At 49.0% G+C, this 17,673-nt stretch overlaps 2 protein-coding genes across 6 annotated transcripts in view; one reads left to right on the forward strand and one right to left on the reverse strand.

Moving 5' to 3' along the window:
* Positions 1-4,489: 4,489 nt before the first annotated feature.
* On the forward strand, positions 4,490-8,614 carry Spag4 (sperm associated antigen 4). Its single transcript, XM_045156776.1, has 12 exons — positions 4,490-4,785; positions 5,195-5,308; positions 5,712-5,778; positions 5,877-5,938; positions 6,148-6,191; positions 6,472-6,497; positions 6,601-6,709; positions 6,930-7,005; positions 7,109-7,224; positions 7,539-7,706; positions 8,233-8,322; positions 8,436-8,614. The coding sequence occupies exons 1-12, from the start codon at positions 4,491-4,493 to the stop codon at positions 8,589-8,591; spliced, it is 1,323 nt and encodes a 440-aa protein (XP_045012711.1). The 5' UTR covers position 4,490; the 3' UTR covers positions 8,592-8,614.
* Positions 8,615-11,959: 3,345 nt separating this feature from the next.
* Cpne1 (copine 1) overlaps positions 11,960-17,673 on the reverse strand; it is a 49,093-nt gene continuing 43,379 nt past the window's right edge. For all 5 annotated transcript variants that reach the window (XM_045156569.1, XM_045156566.1, XM_045156565.1 and 2 more), the window contains 4 exons: positions 16,404-16,455; positions 13,996-14,129; positions 13,613-13,849; positions 11,960-13,407 (listed from right to left, as the gene is read on the reverse strand). In XM_045156569.1, coding sequence (XP_045012504.1) covers positions 13,267-13,407; positions 13,613-13,849; positions 13,996-14,129; positions 16,404-16,455 — 564 coding nt within the window. In that variant the 3' untranslated portion in view covers positions 11,960-13,266. The remainder of the gene's footprint in view (positions 13,408-13,612; positions 13,850-13,995; positions 14,130-16,403; positions 16,456-17,673) is intronic.

Raw genomic sequence — 17,673 nt, forward strand, 5'->3', positions numbered from 1 at the left:
AATAAGTATATATATTTTAATTAAAAAGGGGGGGCTGGAGAGATTGCTTAGTGGTTATGTGCTTCCCTGTAAAGCCTAAGGATCCCGGTTCCCCAGGACCCACATAAGCCAGATGCAGAAGGTGGTGCATGCATCTGGAGTTCGTTTGCAGTGACTGGAGGCCCTGGAACCCCCATTCTCTAGCTATCTGTCTCTCTCTCTGTCACTCTCAAATAAACAAATGAAAATAAAACAAAAAAAAATAAAAAAAAAAAGAGGGACTAACAGACAGAGGGAGGGGACATCATAGAGTGTGGATTTATGAAATGGAAAGTGAGGGAGGGGAGGAGATTTTTATGGTTTATTGTCTGTAAGTATGGAAGCTGTCAATAAAAAAAAAGGGGGGAGGCTGGAGTGATGGCTTAGCAATTAAGGCGCTTGCATGCAAAGCCAAAGGACCTCAGTTCATTTCCCCAGGTCCCACATAAGCCAGATGCACAAGGTGGCGTATACAGCTGGAGTTCGTTTGCAGTGGCTGGAAGTCCTGGTGCACCCATTGTCTCTCTCTCAAATAATTAAATATTTAAAAAACAATAAAAATCATTACTAAAATTTCTAACCTTTTTTTGTTTGTTTGTTTCTCCAGGTAGGGTCTCATTCTAGCCCAGGCTGATCTGGAATTCACTATGTCACTAGGTAGTCTCAGGCTGGTCTTGAATTCATGGTGATCATCCTAGCTCAGCCTGGGATGGAAGGTATGTGCTGCCATGCCTGGCTCTGGCTACTTTTAATTATTTTTTCACCCTAAAATTGTTACCAGTCTTTTTAAAATATTTACTTATTTATTTGGCAGAGAAAGAGGGAGGGAGAGAGAGAGAGAGAATAGGCACACCAGGGCCTCCAGCCACTGCAAATGAACTCCAGGCATGTGTGTCCCTTGTGCAGCTGTCTAATGTGGGTCCTGAAGAGTTAAACCTGGGTCTTTTGGCTTTGCAGACAAACGCCTTAACCACTAAGCTATTCCTCCAGCCCATAAAATTGTCACCATTCTTATCAGCTCTTGAAGATGAAACTGCAAATATATTATCAGAAATGATTTTGTATTTATAAACAAGCTTGGCAAAAATTCAGAACTCGTAACCAACTTGTAATGTCAAAACATGTAATTAATAAGAAATCCTAACTAGTGTGGTAATATTTTTAAATAATTAATTTATTTGAGTAAGCGAGAAAGAGGCAGATAGATAGAGAATGGGCATGCCAGGGCCTCTGGTCACTGCCAACGAATTCCAGATGTATGTGCCACCTTGTGCATCTGGCTTATGTGGATCCTGGGAAATTAAACCTCAGTCCTTTGGCTTTGTAGCAAGGGCCTTAATTGCCTAAGCCATCTCTCCAGGCCATGGTAATATATTTTTTTTTAATTTTTTTTTAAAATTTTTATTTATTTATTTGAGAGTGACAGACACAGAGAGAAGGACAGATAGAGGGAGAGAGAGAGAATGGGCGCGCCAGGGCTTCCAGCCTCTGCAAATGAACTCCAGACGCGTGCGCCCCCTTGTGCATCTGGCTAACGTGGGACCTGGGGAACCGAGCCTCGAACCGGGGTCCTTAGGCTTCACAGGCAAGCGTTTAACCGCTAAGCCATCTCTCCAGCCCACCATGGTAATATATTTTTAAAGGTAAACATGATTGAACTGTCTGAAAAGCTTTAAAATTGGTCTTTTTGTTGCATAGGTGGCACACAAATGACTTGTGAGCACAGAACACTTAAGTCTTTTTTAAAATATATTTTATTTTATTTATTTGACAGAGAAAGAGGGAGAGAGAGAGAGAGAGTGGGTGTTACAGAGCCTCCAGCCACTGCAAAGAACTCCAGACGTGTGCACCCCTTGGTGCATTTGGCTAATGTGGGCCCTGGGGAATTGAACCTGGGTCCTTAGGCTTTGCAGGCAAATGCCTTAGCCACTAAGCCATCCTTCCAGCCCAGACCACTTAGTCTTGTGTGTGTACTTCATATCTGATGTTACCAGAAATGTGCTGTGGATTCTGTATTTAACACATTTCCAGTGGTGTGAGCTCCCAGGACTGTACCACAATAAATACAGCCTTTAGATGGTGGCAAATTGGTATCTTCATTTGTGGCTGAGGACAAGGTTAGATGTTTTTGACTAAATAGCCAATATTCGTCTTATGGTTGGTTATATAATCACTTGCCATTTATACCTGTGCAATAAAACATAATTGTACATACAGTTGTACCTGAAATTCCTAAGCTCGATTACGATGGAAAGGCTGTGCAAACTTGTAAGGGAGGCTGAATGACTACTAAGCAGTAGAGGTGGGATCTAAAGGGCTTACTCTGCACAAGCCAATCACTGACTTAACACCAGTGCAATAGAGATAAATAAGGTACTGTGAGGGACTGCAGTCAGGGTGGCGGCTAGGCAGGTGATATTGGAAGTGAAGCATTCATACTTTTCTTTTATAGTAACATATTATTTTCTCTACAAATAAATGCATAGCAAACACTTGAACTACATTCTTTCTAGACTTGAGGGGTTTTAGTTCTTAATGCTGTTTTTGCTTAATATTTGCTTGCCAAAATGGCTCACAAACTGGGTGGGGTGGCTACTCCATATAATTCCTGTCTTAAAGTTCCACTAAAATGGTTAAACCGAATTTTGCATGCTCCCTTGAGAGATGGAGAGATGCCTTGGTGGTTAAGGCACTTGCCTGCAAAGGACGACCCAGGTTCAATTCCCCAGAACCCATGTAAGCCAGATGCACAAGGTGGCCCATGCGTATGAATTTCCTTTCCAGTAGCTAGAGGCCCTGGCATGGCCATTCTCCGTCTCTCTGTCTCTTTCTCACACACTCTCTCTCTTAAATAAATGAACTATTAAAAAAAAAATTTAAGCTGGAAGCCATGGGGGAGATGGAGAGAGGAAAATGCCCCGAATCTCACAGCAAGCACAGCAAAGAACAACAGCAGAGTGAGGTCCAGACAGAAACACCCTGTCCTCTGACCTCCATAAGTGCCCCGTGGTGTCCTCATTCCCCGCCCCCACACACACACATACAATGCACATTCCGGAGCTAGGGAGATGACTCAATTGATAAAATGATTGCTGTGCAAGAATGAAGATCTGAGTTCAGATATCCAGGCATGACAGTGTGTATCTGTAAACCCAACACTGGGGAGTGGAGACAAGGGGATGCCTGGGGCTCATTGGCTAGCTAGTCTACGTGAATTGAGGACTGTCTCAAAGAACAAGATGGGCAGAGCGTGGTGGTGCAATCCTTTAATCCCAGCACTCGGAAGGCAGAGGTAGAAGGATCGCCGTGAGTTCAAGGCCACCCTGAGACTACATAGTGAATTCCAGGTCAGCCTGGGTTAGAGTGAGACCCTACCTCAAAAAAACAAAACAAAACGTCAGGGTAGGCCTATCTAGCTGCTGGAGGATACAGTCATGAACAAAGCCAACACACACCCTCATCCTTATAAAGTTAACGATCCAGTGGACACAACAGTCAGTAATGAAATAAGGCACACACACAGAGCACGTTAGGGTCAAGTACAGACGAGAAAAGCAGGAAGGAGGGGGAACAGAAGCTGATTTCCCCTGAATGGCATTTTTATAATACGTCATTGATTTCTGGGGTTTAAGTAGAAAAGTGGTTCTCAAACTTTGACATATGTAAAAATCACCCCGAGTGTAATTATTTTTAAATATTTTATTTTTAGTTATTTATTTGAGAGAGACACGCATATAGATAAGTAGGTAGATAGATAAGAGACGGAGGGAAATAGAGGGAGAGAGAGTGGACGGGCGCGCCAGGGCGTCCAGCCACTGCAAACAAACTCCAGACGCGTGCGCCCCCTTGTGCATCTGGCTTACGTGGGTCTTGGGGAATCGAACCCCGAGTCCTTCGGCTTTGCAGTCAAGCGCCTTCACCGTGGAGCCGTCTCTGCGCGCCCGAGTGCCATGTTTGAGGTACACTTTTGAGCGTGCCCCGGGGACGTGCTGTGATGTCACTGCTTCAAAGGTCGGGGAAAACGACTGGGCGTTGGTGATGCCCATCTGTGACCGCAGCTTCCGAGCCTTCGTGCACTATACGGTGGGTTACCGGATTCAGCCAGGGATACACGCTAAGGACCTGAGACCCTGACTCAAAACATTAATAAATAAATAAATTAATTAAAAAAAAAAAAAGAAAGAAAAAGGTCGGGCGAGTGCCATGACTCCCGGTGACGTCACAGGCAGGTCTGTGACTCGCGTCCTTTGTGACGGGCCCGCCGCGGGCCGGGAGACGGTGGAGGGCTGAGCGGGGCCGCGCGGCCCGCGGCTCACGCAGGGCTCGTCGCCGCGCGCGCGCGCAGCAGGCAGCAGCGGCCGGAGGGCCTCGGCGGCGGCTTTAGCATCCCCGAGTGTGGGGCGGCGGCGGCGGCGGCGGCGGCGGCGGGGCGGGCGGGACGAGCCTGTGGTCTGGGGGAGGTGGGGTTCAGGATGCGGCGGAGCCCCCGCCCGAGCTCGGCCGCGTCCTCTCACCAGCACACGCCCAACTTCTACAGCGACAACAGCAACAGTTCGCAGAGCCTGACGACGGCGGACAGCCATGGGCTCGGGTCCGCCGGGGCGGAGCCCGGGGAGCCCGAGGGCAGAAGGGCCCGGGGCTCGAACTGCGGTGAGCCCGCCTTAAGGCCCGGCGTGCCCGGAGGAGACTCTCTGCAGAAGCCCGCGCCTCGGAGCCACACTGGCCACACCGCCTGTGGCGCCGCAACCGTGAGGGGCGGGGCCTCGGGTGCGGGCGGGGTCGAGCCCGGGGGCGGGGGGCGGGGCTTAGGGCGGAGCTGGGTCCCGGCCCCGGGGCGGGGTGGGGGGGGAGCGGCGTGCGCGCGCGCGCGCGCGGGGGGATTCCCCCTTAGGGGCGGGGCTTCCCCGTGATTGGTCACCCGGCGTCGGCGTGAGTGGCGGCCTGGGGAAAGGGGACGGCGTGGAGATGGACAGCGGGGCGGGGCAGGCTGCCGTCCCTCCGTGGGCCCCGGGTCTCCCGGTGCGCAGGGAGCTCGGCCTGGGGGTGCAGCAGGACCCCCAAACTTTGGTCGAGAAGACTGTCCGGCTCGTTTGGGCTCAGGAGAATGAGCCCGGGAGCCTGGGGATAGGGGGCCCGCGGTAGTGGAGACCTCAATGGAGCCCTTGGGCTCCCGCAGAACCGGCTGGGTCTCCCGTAGTCTCGGAGGAGCAGCAGCAGCAGCTTGACCTTCTCTCCGCCCTGGATCTGAGGCGGGAGATGCCTCCCCCGCGGGCGCCCAAGAACTTCCTAAGTACGGGCCGGGCTCTCGGAACCCCCGTACCCCTGTCCGAGGCCCAGATCCGAGTGTCCAGCACCCCCCACCCACACACACTTTTTTGTGTGTGTGGTTTACTCGAGGTAGGGTCTCACTCTAGCTCAGGCTGACCTGGAATTCACTCTGTAGTCTCAGGGTGGCCTCGAACTCACGGCGATCCTCCTACCTCTGCCTCCCGAGTGCTGGGATTAAATGCCTGCGCCACCATTCCCAGCTCTGAGTCCCCCAGCCCCTTTTTTGTGGGGGGGCTTCAGCCCGTTCTCCCACCCCACGTCCGCCTTCTGATGCCCAGGCCCTTGCCCCGGCCCCTTCCTCCGTATCCCCTTCTGCACCCGCGACGCCAGTGCTCGTGGTCACGGCCCGTCTCCCGCGGCCCCAGGCCTCCTCTTCCAGGTGCTGAGCGCGCTGATGTCGCTGGTAGGAGCCGTGCTGGGCAGTGTGTACAGGTCAGAGGGAGGGGTCGGGGCAGGGGGGCTGGGTCTGGCCACCCTGGGGTCCGGACTGGGGTTTGACTGGAGTCTCCGCCTCCTCCCCGGTTCTTCAGGGAGGTCTGCTCCATCCGCTTCCTGTTCACTGCTGTATCGCTGCTGAGCGTCTTTGCAGCAGGTGAGGGGCGGCGATCCGCTGGGCCCCCCTCCCCCGGCTTTGAAGGGTTGCAGCCAAATCCAGCTCGTGTCTACCCATGTCCTTCAACCCACTCTAGTGTCCCTCACCTCCGTGTCCCACCCGCCTTCCCATCCCCAGCCTCCGCTCTCCTCTCTGTTCCCTTATGCCAGGGGACGCTCCCTCACCTGAGACCCCTCCTCTTTCTCCAGCACTCTGGTGGGGGCTGCTGTACCTGGCCCCTCCTCTGGAGAATGTGAGTTGGTGAGATTGTCCTGGGGTGGGTGGAGGTTGTTGGAGGCGCTCCCTGTGCTGCTGGGAGTGGGCAGTGGCTAATCCTGAAGAAGTGTTGGGCACAGATTTCTGCTGGGACTGGCACAGAATGTTGTCTCGGGAGGTGAGGGAAGGGTCAGAGGTAGGGGGGACGATTCTCAAAGAGGAGGTGCTTTTGAGTCTGACTGCCCCAGGCTGGCATGGGAGAAGCACGACCCGGAACTGACCAGTGGGCATTTGTCCTGGCTTCCCTTCTCCAACAGGAGCCTCGGGAGATGCTGACTATAAGGTGAGGGAGGGCGGTTCGGATAGGAAGTGGGTGGCTGCTAGAAGGTGCTTCTGTGGGAGAGCCCCCTTCCTGACAGCACCCACCTCCCTCCACCCTCCTGCAGTGAGTACCACCAACGAGTGAACTCCCAGGGGCAGCAGCTGCAGCAGCTCCAGGCTGAGCTGGTTAAGCTCCACAAGGAGGTGTCCAGCGTTCGCGCAGCCCACAGCGAGGTGAGCCCTGGGTGGGTGCACTCGGGCCTATGGAGGGACAGGGCCTCAGGACTTTGCCGTAGTCGTGGTACACAGCAGGAGAACAGCCCACTGGGTCCTGGGATTCACCGCCCCCATCCCAGATCCCTACTGCAGAGTCTCTCCTGGGGCCTTCAGGGGCCATCCCTGAGTTCTCAGCCACCTGTAAACCAGTCCTCTGCGTCCACCTTCCCCTGTTCAGAGAGTGGCCAAGCTTGTGTTCCAGAGGCTGAATGAAGACTTTGTTCGGAAACCTGACTATGCGCTGAGCTCAGTGGGTAAGATGCAGGCACACAGAAAAACACACGCTTACACATAGACCCTTCTTCAGCTGTCTGGGAAGGCCTTGGAGCCCCTCAAAGTTACTCCTCCCTGCTCCAGGAGCCTCCATCGACCTAGAGAAGACATCCCTGGACTACGAGGACACTAACACCGTCTATTTCTGGAACCGCCTGAGCTTCTGGAACTATGCGCGTCCTCCCTCTGTCATCCTGGAGGTTAGCCTGCAGACGGGGTTCCTGGGTGACTGCTAGGAAAAGGACTGGGTGGAGGTGGGATCTGACTTGGCCTGGGTGAGGCTCCAACCAAGGACAGACCTGGGGGTGCTGAGGACTCTGCACTGCAAGGCATGTTGCTGGACAAGGGCATGAAGTGGAGGTGGAGCTCTGGGCTGGACAGAAGATGCAGAGGAGCAGCTGTCCCTCTGCCCACACAGGATCCTGCTGTGTAGCCTGGAATGGTCTTAAAGCTTGGCTCGCCTCCTTTATTGCCCCTACTTTCTCATGGTCCACTGTCCCTTCCGCCCCCACAGCCAGATGTGTTCCCTGGAAACTGCTGGGCTTTTGAAGGTGACCAAGGCCAGGTGGTGATCCGGCTGCCAGGTCGTGTGCAGCTGAGCGACATCACCCTGCAGCATCCTCCACCCAGTGTGGCACACACTGGGGGAGCCAGCAGCGCCCCCCGTGACTTCGCAGTCTTTGTGAGTGGGGCTAAGGCCGGACGGTGGGGGCAATTTGTTTAGAAAGTCTTAGGCAGTCATGAGAATTATTGCCAGCATCTCAGTCTTTGTCTGCTCATCTCCTCGCTGGACACACCATCCCTTGTCTTTCAGGTTATAAATGATCGTAGCCATATCCAAGTGTCATATGTGGCTTTGCCAAGCACTTTACACCCTGCGTCCACATTACTTACAAACTACTATTGTCTCATCTGAGGAAGGCATTGCTCTGAAAGCAGATGTCATCTGCTCACAATGAGCGCATAGCAAATGACTCACATGAGACTAATCCCCCATTTTTGTTTAAGATTGGCTCTCTTTTTCTTTTCTTTTTTACCTGGCTATGACTGGTTTCTTGCAGCTTAACTTGTCCACTGCAGGCCCTGCCATCAGAACACACACAAGCGCACACATAGCTACTCAACACACACAAGACCCTGAGCAAAGTTGTTTTCTTTCTCCTGCCCCTGTATTTCACTGCGCCTTCAATGCACTCTTCACCCGCCAGGGTCTACTGGTTGATGACGAGACTGAAGTTTTCTTGGGGAAATTCACCTTTGACGTGCACAAATCTGAAATTCAGACTTTTCAATTGCAGGTGTGTTTGCCTCTGAGGGGAAGAGGGCCAAGGCAGTGGGCGGGCGAGAGATGGTTGTGGGGGAGGGCAGTCTCGGGAGAACAGATCTTGGCATGATCCATTTGTTTCCCCAGAATGACCCTCCATCTGCATTCCCTAAGATGAAGATCCAGATTCTAAGCAACTGGGGCCACCCACGGTTCACATGTTTGTATCGTGTCCGTGCCCATGGTGTGCGGACCTCAGAGTGGGCAGGGGATGGTGCTACAGGGGCCACTGGGTCCCATTAAACATGCTGATGGTAGGAGTAGAACTGAGCTCTGTGCTAAAGCAAATGGTCAGTGCTGGCGAGGTGCTGTGTTGAGGAGTGCTTCGGTGACCAGAACGCTTGTTACCTACGGTAGCATCTGCCTCTCAATGCACTCTCTTTTCGGTTTCCTTTTTGTATATATATTTTTTTTTATGAGACAGAGAATTGGCATGACAGAGCCTCCAGCCTTTGTAATCGAACTCCAGACATGTACACCACCTTGTGCACGTGTGCGGCCTTGCATGCTTGTGTCACCTTATATATCTGGCTTACCTGGGGACCTGGAGAATTGAACATGAGTCCTTAGGCTTTGCAAGCAAGCCCCCATCTCTCCAGCTCTCTTTCCTTGGAGAGCTCCCCATCAGTAGTACAACCACAGAGAAGGAAACTGCAAGCCAGGAAGCACTCCAGTACAGCTAGTGAAGAGCAACAAAGCAGGACCCCGGCTGTCTTCCTCCAAGGGGTCAGCCTCTGGGTGTCTGGGAATGTCCTCAATTTCTAGTAGATGCAGATGGATGGAAAACTATCTTCAGGCAAATACTCAAAAATTAAGATTTGAGAGTCTCTAGAAAGCTTCTGAGTCAGAGAGCTAGTGTGAGGTTGGGAGCTGTCCTACAGGTTCTTTACTGAATGTCCGACTGCAAGACAAAATAGAGGTGAACTAATGTTCATCAGGTTCAAGGATCTTCACTCTAGAGCCCGAGGAGATGGCTCAGTGGTTCAAGGCACTTACTGCAACACCTGCTGGCCTGGGTTTGATTCCCCAGTACTCAGGTAAAGCCAGATGAAGCACATGTGCTTGGGGTTCATTTGCAGCACCCATATATTTTCTTTCTTTCTCCTGCCTGTCTCCCTCCCTGTGTATGCTTAAAAATAAGTAAATTTAGCCAGGCATGGTGGCACACACCTTTAATACCGGCACTGGGGAGGCTGAGGTGGGTGTGAGTTCAAGGCCAGCCTGAGACTACATAGTGAATTCCAGGTCAGCCTGGGCTACTGCAAGACCCTACCTCAAAAAAAAAAAAAAAAAAAAAAAAAAACCCAAAATAGGACTGGAGAGATGGCTTAGCACTTAAGCACTTGCCTGTGCAGCCTAGGGACCCCAGTTCAAGGCTCAATTCCCCAGGACCCACGTAAGCTAGATGCACAAGGTGGCACATGCATCTGGAGTTCATTTGCAGTGGCTGGAGGCCATGGTACACCCATTCTCTCTCTCTGGCATGCTCAAATAAATAAAAACTAAAAACAAAAAATATTATTTAAAAAATAGGGCTGGAGACATGGCTTAGCAGTTAAAGTGTTTGCTTGTCTAGCCAAAGGACCTAGGTTCAGTTCCCCAGGACCCATGTAAGTCAGATGCAAAAGGTGGCACATATGTCTGGAGTTCATTTACAGTGGTCGAAGGCCCTGGTGTGCCCATTCTCTCTTCCTTTCTTTTTCTTTCTTTTTTTTTTTTTTTTCAAGGTAGGGACTTGCTCTAGCCCAGGCTGACCTGGAACTTACTATGAAGTCTCAGGGTGGCCTAGAACTCATGGCAATCCTACCACCTTTGCCTTCAGAATGCTTGGACTAAAGACGTGCACTACTAAGCCTGGCTCTCACACTTTCTGTTTTGAAGCTCCTCCTCCTGGCGCCTTGAGGCAGTTCTACCAGCTGAGTGCTGGGACCACAGGTGTGTGCCATTACACCCAGTTTTATGCAGTGCTGGAGACTAAACCCAGGATTTTGTGCAGGATAGGCAAGAGTTCTTCTAATTGAGCTATATCACTAGCCCACAGCTACTTTTTTTTCCCTTTTTTATTTATTTTTAAAAATTATCTCCCTCCCCTGCTTTTTTGAGGCAAGCCCAACAGACTCCTCCCTCCATTTTCTTTTAGTTTTTTGAGGTAGGGTTTCACTCTAGCCCAGGCTAACTTGGAATTCACTATGTAGTCTCAGGGTGGCCTCAAATTCACAGTGATCCTCCTATCTCTGCCTTTCAAGTACCTCCTTACCCCCCCCCCCAAATGAGAGAGGGAAAGAATTGGCACACCAGTGCCTCCAACTACTGTAATCAAACTCCACATGCATGTGCCACCTTGTGCATCTGGCTTACTTGGGTTGTGGGGAATTGAACCTGAGTCCTTAGGCTTCCTAGGTAAGTACCTTAACTGCTAAGCCATCTCTTCAGTCCCTGTCCACCTTTTGAGACAGGGTTTCTCTTGCCGCCTCTGCTTTCCAGCTTCCAGATCTCCACCTCACACTGTCATAGGTATGCTGGGATTGCAGACCCGGGCATCTCTTTGCGTCTATACTTACATAGGTAATGAGGAAGACCAAACTGAGGTTGTCAGACTTGCAAGCAGCTTTAACCACTGAGCCTTCTCTTTTTAAAATTTTATTTGAAAGAGAGAGAGAGAGGCAGATAAGAGAATGGGGCACTAGGGCCTCCAGACACATGTGCCATCTTGTGCATCTTGCTTTCTGTGGGCCCTGGGGAATCAAACCTTAGTCCTTTGGCTTTGCAGGCAAGCACCTTAACTGCTAAGCCATCTGTCCTGCCCCCCAGCTACTCTTAACCTCACTATGTAGCTGAGGATGTCCTTGAATTCCTGATCCTCCTGCCTCCACCTCCTGAGTGTTGAGGTGACAGGTGTGTGCCACATCTGGTTTATGTGGTGCTGGGATTAGCCTAAGGCTGTATGCATGCATTCTGCCAACTGAGCTACATCCCCAGCACCTGGTTTTGTTTTTTTTGAGAGTGTCATGTAGCCCAGGCTGACCTTGAACCAATTATGTACCTGAAATATCTTGAACTTCTGATCCTCTTACCTCCATCACCCAAATGCTGAGATTGAAATGCATTCAATTCCTTGCACAAAATATTTTTATACTTTTTTTCTGGCAAGCCCAACAGACTGCCCCCCACCCTTTGGCAAGAAAGTGAGAGGTTCCAGCCACTGTAATCAAACTCCAGACCATGCACAGCTGTGGGTGTGGTGGCCTTTAATCCCAGCACTCAGGAGGTAGAGGTAGGAGGATTGCTATGAGTTTAAGGCCATATAGTAAATTCCAGGTCAGCCTGGTCTAGAGCTAGATCCTACCTTGAAAATAAATAAATAAATAAAGTATCCAAATAGATAGATTATGCTACCAAATAACTGGCAAAGCTAGGGATGTAGCTCAGTGGTACGGAGGACTTCTCTGGCATGTCATAGACCCTCAGTTCAACCCTAGTACCCCCCAACACTGTGAATAAATAAGGAGCCAGGCGTGGTGGCACACGCCTTTAATCCCAGCACTCAGGAGGCAGAGGTAGGAAGATCCTACCTTGAAAAAATAAAATAAATAAAAAGAAGGCAATATAAATATGAACTTAAGAATATATTTATTTGTTATTGATACATGGATAGAATTTTATAAGAAAGAATATCATATATAAAAATGTAAAATGTATAAAATTTGCTTCTTGAGTTCTGCATAGAAAGTATATGAAAGGATAGCAGCTGGGCCAGAAACATTTTCAACATGTGTGAAACAGTGACAGAATGAAAGATGTGGTACATACACAGCCTGTGAGTAGACTACTGAAAAACAATTCACAAGTAAACATAGGAAATGACAACTAGCCTTCCTATTTAAATAAATTCAAGCTAAAAATGAGATTTTGGGGAAGGGGGTGGGTCTGTTAGATTAACAAATAGTATGAGTTTGACTGTAACTGTTTCTACCTGTTGAAAGTTTTTAGTTTGTTTTTTCAAGGTAGAGTTTCACTCTAGTCCAAGCTGACCTAGAATTCACTTTGTACTCTCAGGGTGGCCTCAAATTCATGGAGATCCTCCTACCTCTGACTCCCAAATGCTGTAATTAAAGGCATGCGCCATCACACCCGGCTCTGAAATTTTAAACTATACCCTTTCATCTAACATTTCCATAGTTAGGAAAAAGTTCTTCAAAAATGCCCGGGTAGATGCACAGGATAATTGTACAAGGATGTTTGTTACAAAACTACTTATAATTATAAAACAGAAACAATAAGGGCTTGGCTAAATTTTGGTATATTCATATAACAGAATAAGTTGAAATATCCAAAAAGGTTCAAATTGCACTTTCCATCTTGTCTATGGTCCCAAGTTCAGTTGTACCCTGAGACAGGGCGAGGTAGGTATTTGCTTTTTTTTTTGAAGCAGGGTCTAGCTCTATCCCAGGCTGAGCTAAAATCCATTATGTAGTTTCAGGGTAGCTTCAAACTCAGAGATCCTCCTACCCCGGCCTCCCAAGTGCTGGGATTAAAGGCACACACCACCATGTATTTGCTTTTTATTCAAAGTCTGTTTTTTACAAAAGTTCAATCCAAAGGAAAAAAAAAAAAGTTTAATCCATATCTTCTGGAATGAAGAGATACCTGGCTAGAAATACTAAATTTGCTTGTGGGGGCTATCAAAACAAAAGAATCCTCAACAACCCCCTAAGGTCAACAAACCAAAACTAAGAATCAAAAAAAAGAAGCCACGGTCTTTACTGAATGAGGGGTGCCAGTGACAAGAGCAGCAAAAGCAGAAGCAAATATGAAAGTATCCAGTTCTTGCTCTGGGAACAACATGCAGGCTTGGTCCATGCCTAGAGGATCTTGGCAGAAGGCCGAGGACTAGCCACAGCCTGCTCTCCAAGGGAACCTAAACCTGGGGAGTCTGTGCAGGGCCCTTGGCTGGGGCTGGAGGCACCTTTAGTGGGGCCCAACCTTGAGCCTTGAAGTAGGAGACCAGCTGTGTAGGCACTTCTGCAAGCACGGTCTGGGCCAGTGCCTCCCGCGTGGCCTGGAAGGAGAAGGGCAGGATCAACGAGGGCCCGTGACACGTGTCCGCATCTCAGCGAAGGAAGGAAGGATACAAAGCCCAGCATCCACCCCTGCCCAGTCTTTGGTCAGAGGGCTCTCTCACTTGGACCTCCAAGCCAGCCACACCAAGGAGGGGTAGAAGGGGAAACTCCCGGATCAGAGACCCGCAAGTCTCTCCTACTCACATTCTGGAATCGGCGGAAAGGCACAAACTGCACTATGTCGCGGGCGGCTGCTTCCCCGAGTTGTGTGCGCAGAGGCCCTCCGTCCGCGTCCAGCTGTTCCATGGCCTGGAAGTCAGCACCGCCGACACCCACAATGATCACGGACATGGGCAGCTTTGAGGCACGCACCACAGCCTCGCGCGTGGCCTCCACATCAGTCACAGCACCGTCGGTCAAAAGCAGCAGCACGAAGTATTGCTGCCGACAAACCCATTCATTTACACCAAGCCTCTCTCCCAAACCCCTCCAAAAAAGCCCAGACACACATTCCCCTGTTACACAAGAAACCTTGTTACCTAGCCCTCAGCACCCTACTACTTGCCGCTGCTGCCCACAGCTCTCACCGAGGCGGTCCTCTGATGTGCAGCCTGGGCTGCGAACCTGGCCACATGGTTGATGATGGGCGCAAAGTTGGTGGGGCCATAGAGGCGAACTTGTGGCAAGGCTTGGCGGTAAGCATCCACAATGCCTTGGATACCTGCAGGAAAGGAAGAGGAAAGTCATCATATGATCTTGGGCCACTCAGGATGCGGCTATACTTGATATTACCTCATCCTGGCCAGAAGATTTGGGAACCTGGAAGCAGTTATATCACCTTGTCACCCAGGTAAAACAACTCTATACAACAGAACAGGAAACTAAGACTCAAAGTGAAAAGGAGACACCCTAAATAAGTTAACTATAACCCAGATTGAGAGTCATTTCTTGGGCTGGAGAGATGGCTCAGCCGTTAAAGGCACTTGCTTGCAAAGCCTTATGGCCTGGGTTCAATTCCCTAGTACCCATGCAGAGGCAGATGCACAAAATGGCGTGTGCATCTGGAGTTCTCTTTGCAGTGGTAGGAAGCTCCTGTGCACCCCCCTCTCTCTCTGTTTGCAAATAAATTATATGTATATATATAAAGCCAGTCATGGTGGTGCACACCTTTAATCCTAGCACTTGGGAGGCAGAGATGGGAGGATTGCTGTGAGTTCAAGGCCATCCTGAAAAACAAAACAAAACAAAAAAGTGATTTCTTGAGCTAGGTGTGGTGGTACAGGCATATAACCCCAGAATTTAGAAGGTTGAGGCAGAAGAATCAGAAGTTCAAGGTCATCTTTGGTAACAAAGTTCAACCTGAACTACATGAGATCTGATCTAGGGGCTAAAGCTGATTGCTTGCAAAGCCTGCTGGTTTGATTCCCAAGTACACGTAAAGGCAGATGCACCAATTGGCACATGCATCTGTAATTTTTTTGTAGTGACAGAAGATTGTAGTCTCTTTCTCTCAAATTAAAAAAAAAAAAAAGAAAAAACAGTCCAGAGGCAGAAGGAGGAGGACTGTGGTGAGTTGGAGGCCACACCCTGAGACTACATAGTAAATTCCAGGTCAGCTTGGGCTAGAGCAAGACCCTACTTTGAAAAACCAATAAGTAAATAAATAATAGATAAATTATTAAGAAATAAAATAAATAAACAAGTAATATACTCTACTATTGAGCATTTCCGGTCCTTTTTAATTTTTTTTTTTTTCAAGGTAGGGAGGGTCTCAGTCTAGTCTAGGCTAACCAGGAATTCACTAGTCTCATTCTGGCCTTGAACTCACAGGGATCCTCCTACCACTGACTCCTAAGTGACCATCCCCTAAAATTTTTTGTTGTTTTTGTTTTGTTTTTGAAGGTAGGTTTCACTCTAGCTCAGGCTGACCTGGAATTCACTATGGAGTCTCAGGGTGGCCTTGAATTCATGGTGATCCTCCTACCTCTGCCTCCCAGTGCTGGGATTAAAGGAGTGTGCCAACCCCCTGGCTAAATTTTTTTTTTTTTTTGGTTTTCCGAGGTAGGGTCTTTCTCCAGCCCAGGCTGAACTGGAATTCACTATGTAGTCTCGAGCTGGCCTCGAACTCACAGCAATCCTCCTACCCCTGCCTCCCAAGTGCTGGGAGGTGGCAGCAACAATGTAATGCAGGGCATTGAGACAGGGTTTCACTAAGATACACAGGCAGGTCTTGAACTTTTGATCCTCTTCCCTAGCCTTTGAGTAGCTGGGATTATTGTTATTATTATATTTTTTTTTGAGATAGGGTCTTGCTGTAGCCCAGGCTGACTTGAAATTCCTCAGTCTCAGGCTGGCCTTGAACTCCTGGCAATCCTCCTACCTCAACCTCTTAAGTGTTGGGATTAAAGGCTTGCGCCACCATGCCTGGCAATATTTAGCTTTATTCTGAAACGAAAGCACACAGAGGTAAGCAACTTGCTCCAAGTCATTTGGGTAGCAAGTAGCAAGATGATTTGGAGAGCTAGCTTTTTTTTTTTTTTTTTTTTGCCATTCATATCATATCCATACTAATTTAAAAATCTTCTCAATATTATTTAATGAAAAGTCCCCTCCTGTCATGTACAGGATATACCAACACGACTAAAACACCAAGATTAGATGCTTGGGAAATCTCCACACCCGTTCTCTAGCATACTTGTCATAACTTAAAGGGTATTTTCTCCACTCAAATACGGCTATCTATGACAAAGGTACAATAGTTATATACCAAAGCAATACCTAGTTACATGCTTTGCATAGTCCCATGAAAAAATAATTCAGTTGCTACTAATCCCTGCTGCAAGGCACTTCAAAGCACGGAGGGCTGGCTAGCTCTAATGACAACTCTTCTCTACAAAGGAGGCTGCTATGCCCCCCCCCCCACTCTCTTTACACATACAGGCTCACCTCCCAGGTGTGAACAGAGTTGGTTCACACTGGAAGATGGGGAATTTACCTGCACAGTGGGGATTACTGGGATTGAAGTTTAAGGCAAATTCATGTGAGACCTGAGGGCAAATATAAAAACGAGTGAGTCGGATGTGAAGATGCCAGCCTGTAAACCTACAGCAGACTAAGAAACGATGGCTGAATTTGAAGCGAGCCCAATAAGCTATGTAATTGGACTCATGTCAAAATAAATAACTTAAAGGCTGGAGCGCTAGCTCAGCAATTAAGATGCTTGCCTGGGAAGCCTAACAAGCCAGGTTCAATTCCCCAGTACCTATGTAAGCCAGATGCACAAGGTGGCACATGTGTCTGGAGTTTGTTTGCAGTGGCTAGAGGCCCTGGTGTGCCCATTCTGCCTGTCTCTGCCTCTTTCTCTCTAAAATGAATGAATGAATGAATGAATAAGTAATATTTAGAAAAAAAATTAAATTCTTCTCCCATGGGTTGGAGAGATGGCTTAGAGGGTAAGCCAAAGGTTTAATTCCCCAGGACCCACGTAAGCCAGATGTACAAGGTGGTGCATGTGTTTGGAGTTTACAGCAACTACAGGCCCTGACACATGCTCCATTTCTCTTTCTCTCTCTCTTTGATATTTATTCATTTATTTAAATAAGAGAGAGAGGAGCCGGGTGTGGTGGCGCACGCCTTTAATCCCAGCACTTGGGAGGCAGAGATAGGAGGATTGCCATGAGTTCGAGGCCACCCTGAGACTACAGAGTTAATTCCAGGTCAGCCTGGACCAGAGTGAGACCCTACCTTGAAAAACCAAAATAAATAAATAAATAAATAAGAGAGAGAGGGAGAATGAGAGAGAAAGGCAGAAAGAGAATGGCCATGTCAGGGCCTTCAACTACTACAAAGAAACTCCAGATGCATATGCCACCTTTTGCATCTGGCTTACATGGGAATCAAGCCTAGGTCCTTAGGCTTCCTACGCAAGCGCTTTAACTGCTAAGCCATCTCTCCAGATACACCTTCTCTCTCTCCTTTTTTTTTTTTTTTTTTTTTTTTTGGTTTTTCAAGTGAGGGTCTTACTCTAGCCCAGGCTGACCTGGAATTCACTATGTAGTCTCAGGGTGGCCTCAAATTCAAGAGGATCCTCCTACCTCTGCCCCCTCCCCACCCCCCCCAGTGCTGGGATTAAAGGCATGCGCCACCACACCCTCTCTCAAATAAAATATTTTTAAAAAAAACTTCTTCCCCCTTTATCTAGTTTGTGCTGAGGAAAAAAAGCACTATGGGGGCTTATGCATGCTAAGCATGTGTGAGACCTTAAG

Source organism: Jaculus jaculus, chromosome 8 (assembly GCF_020740685.1).
Source record: "Jaculus jaculus isolate mJacJac1 chromosome 8, mJacJac1.mat.Y.cur, whole genome shotgun sequence".
Classification (NCBI taxonomy): Eukaryota; Metazoa; Chordata; class Mammalia; order Rodentia; family Dipodidae; genus Jaculus; species Jaculus jaculus.

Bases quoted from the DNA above. Each gene is read 5' to 3' on its own strand.
- Spag4 (XM_045156776.1), top strand. From the start codon at position 4,491: ATGCGGCGGAGCCCCCGCCCGAGCTCGGCCGCGTCCTCTCACCAGCAC. The intron at 5,779-5,876 runs GTCAGAGGGAGG...CCGGTTCTTCAG, and splicing joins GTGCTGGGCAGTGTGTACAG to GGAGGTCTGCTCCATCCGCT. The intron at 5,939-6,147 runs GTGAGGGGCGGC...CTCTTTCTCCAG, and splicing joins GCTGAGCGTCTTTGCAGCAG to CACTCTGGTGGGGGCTGCTG.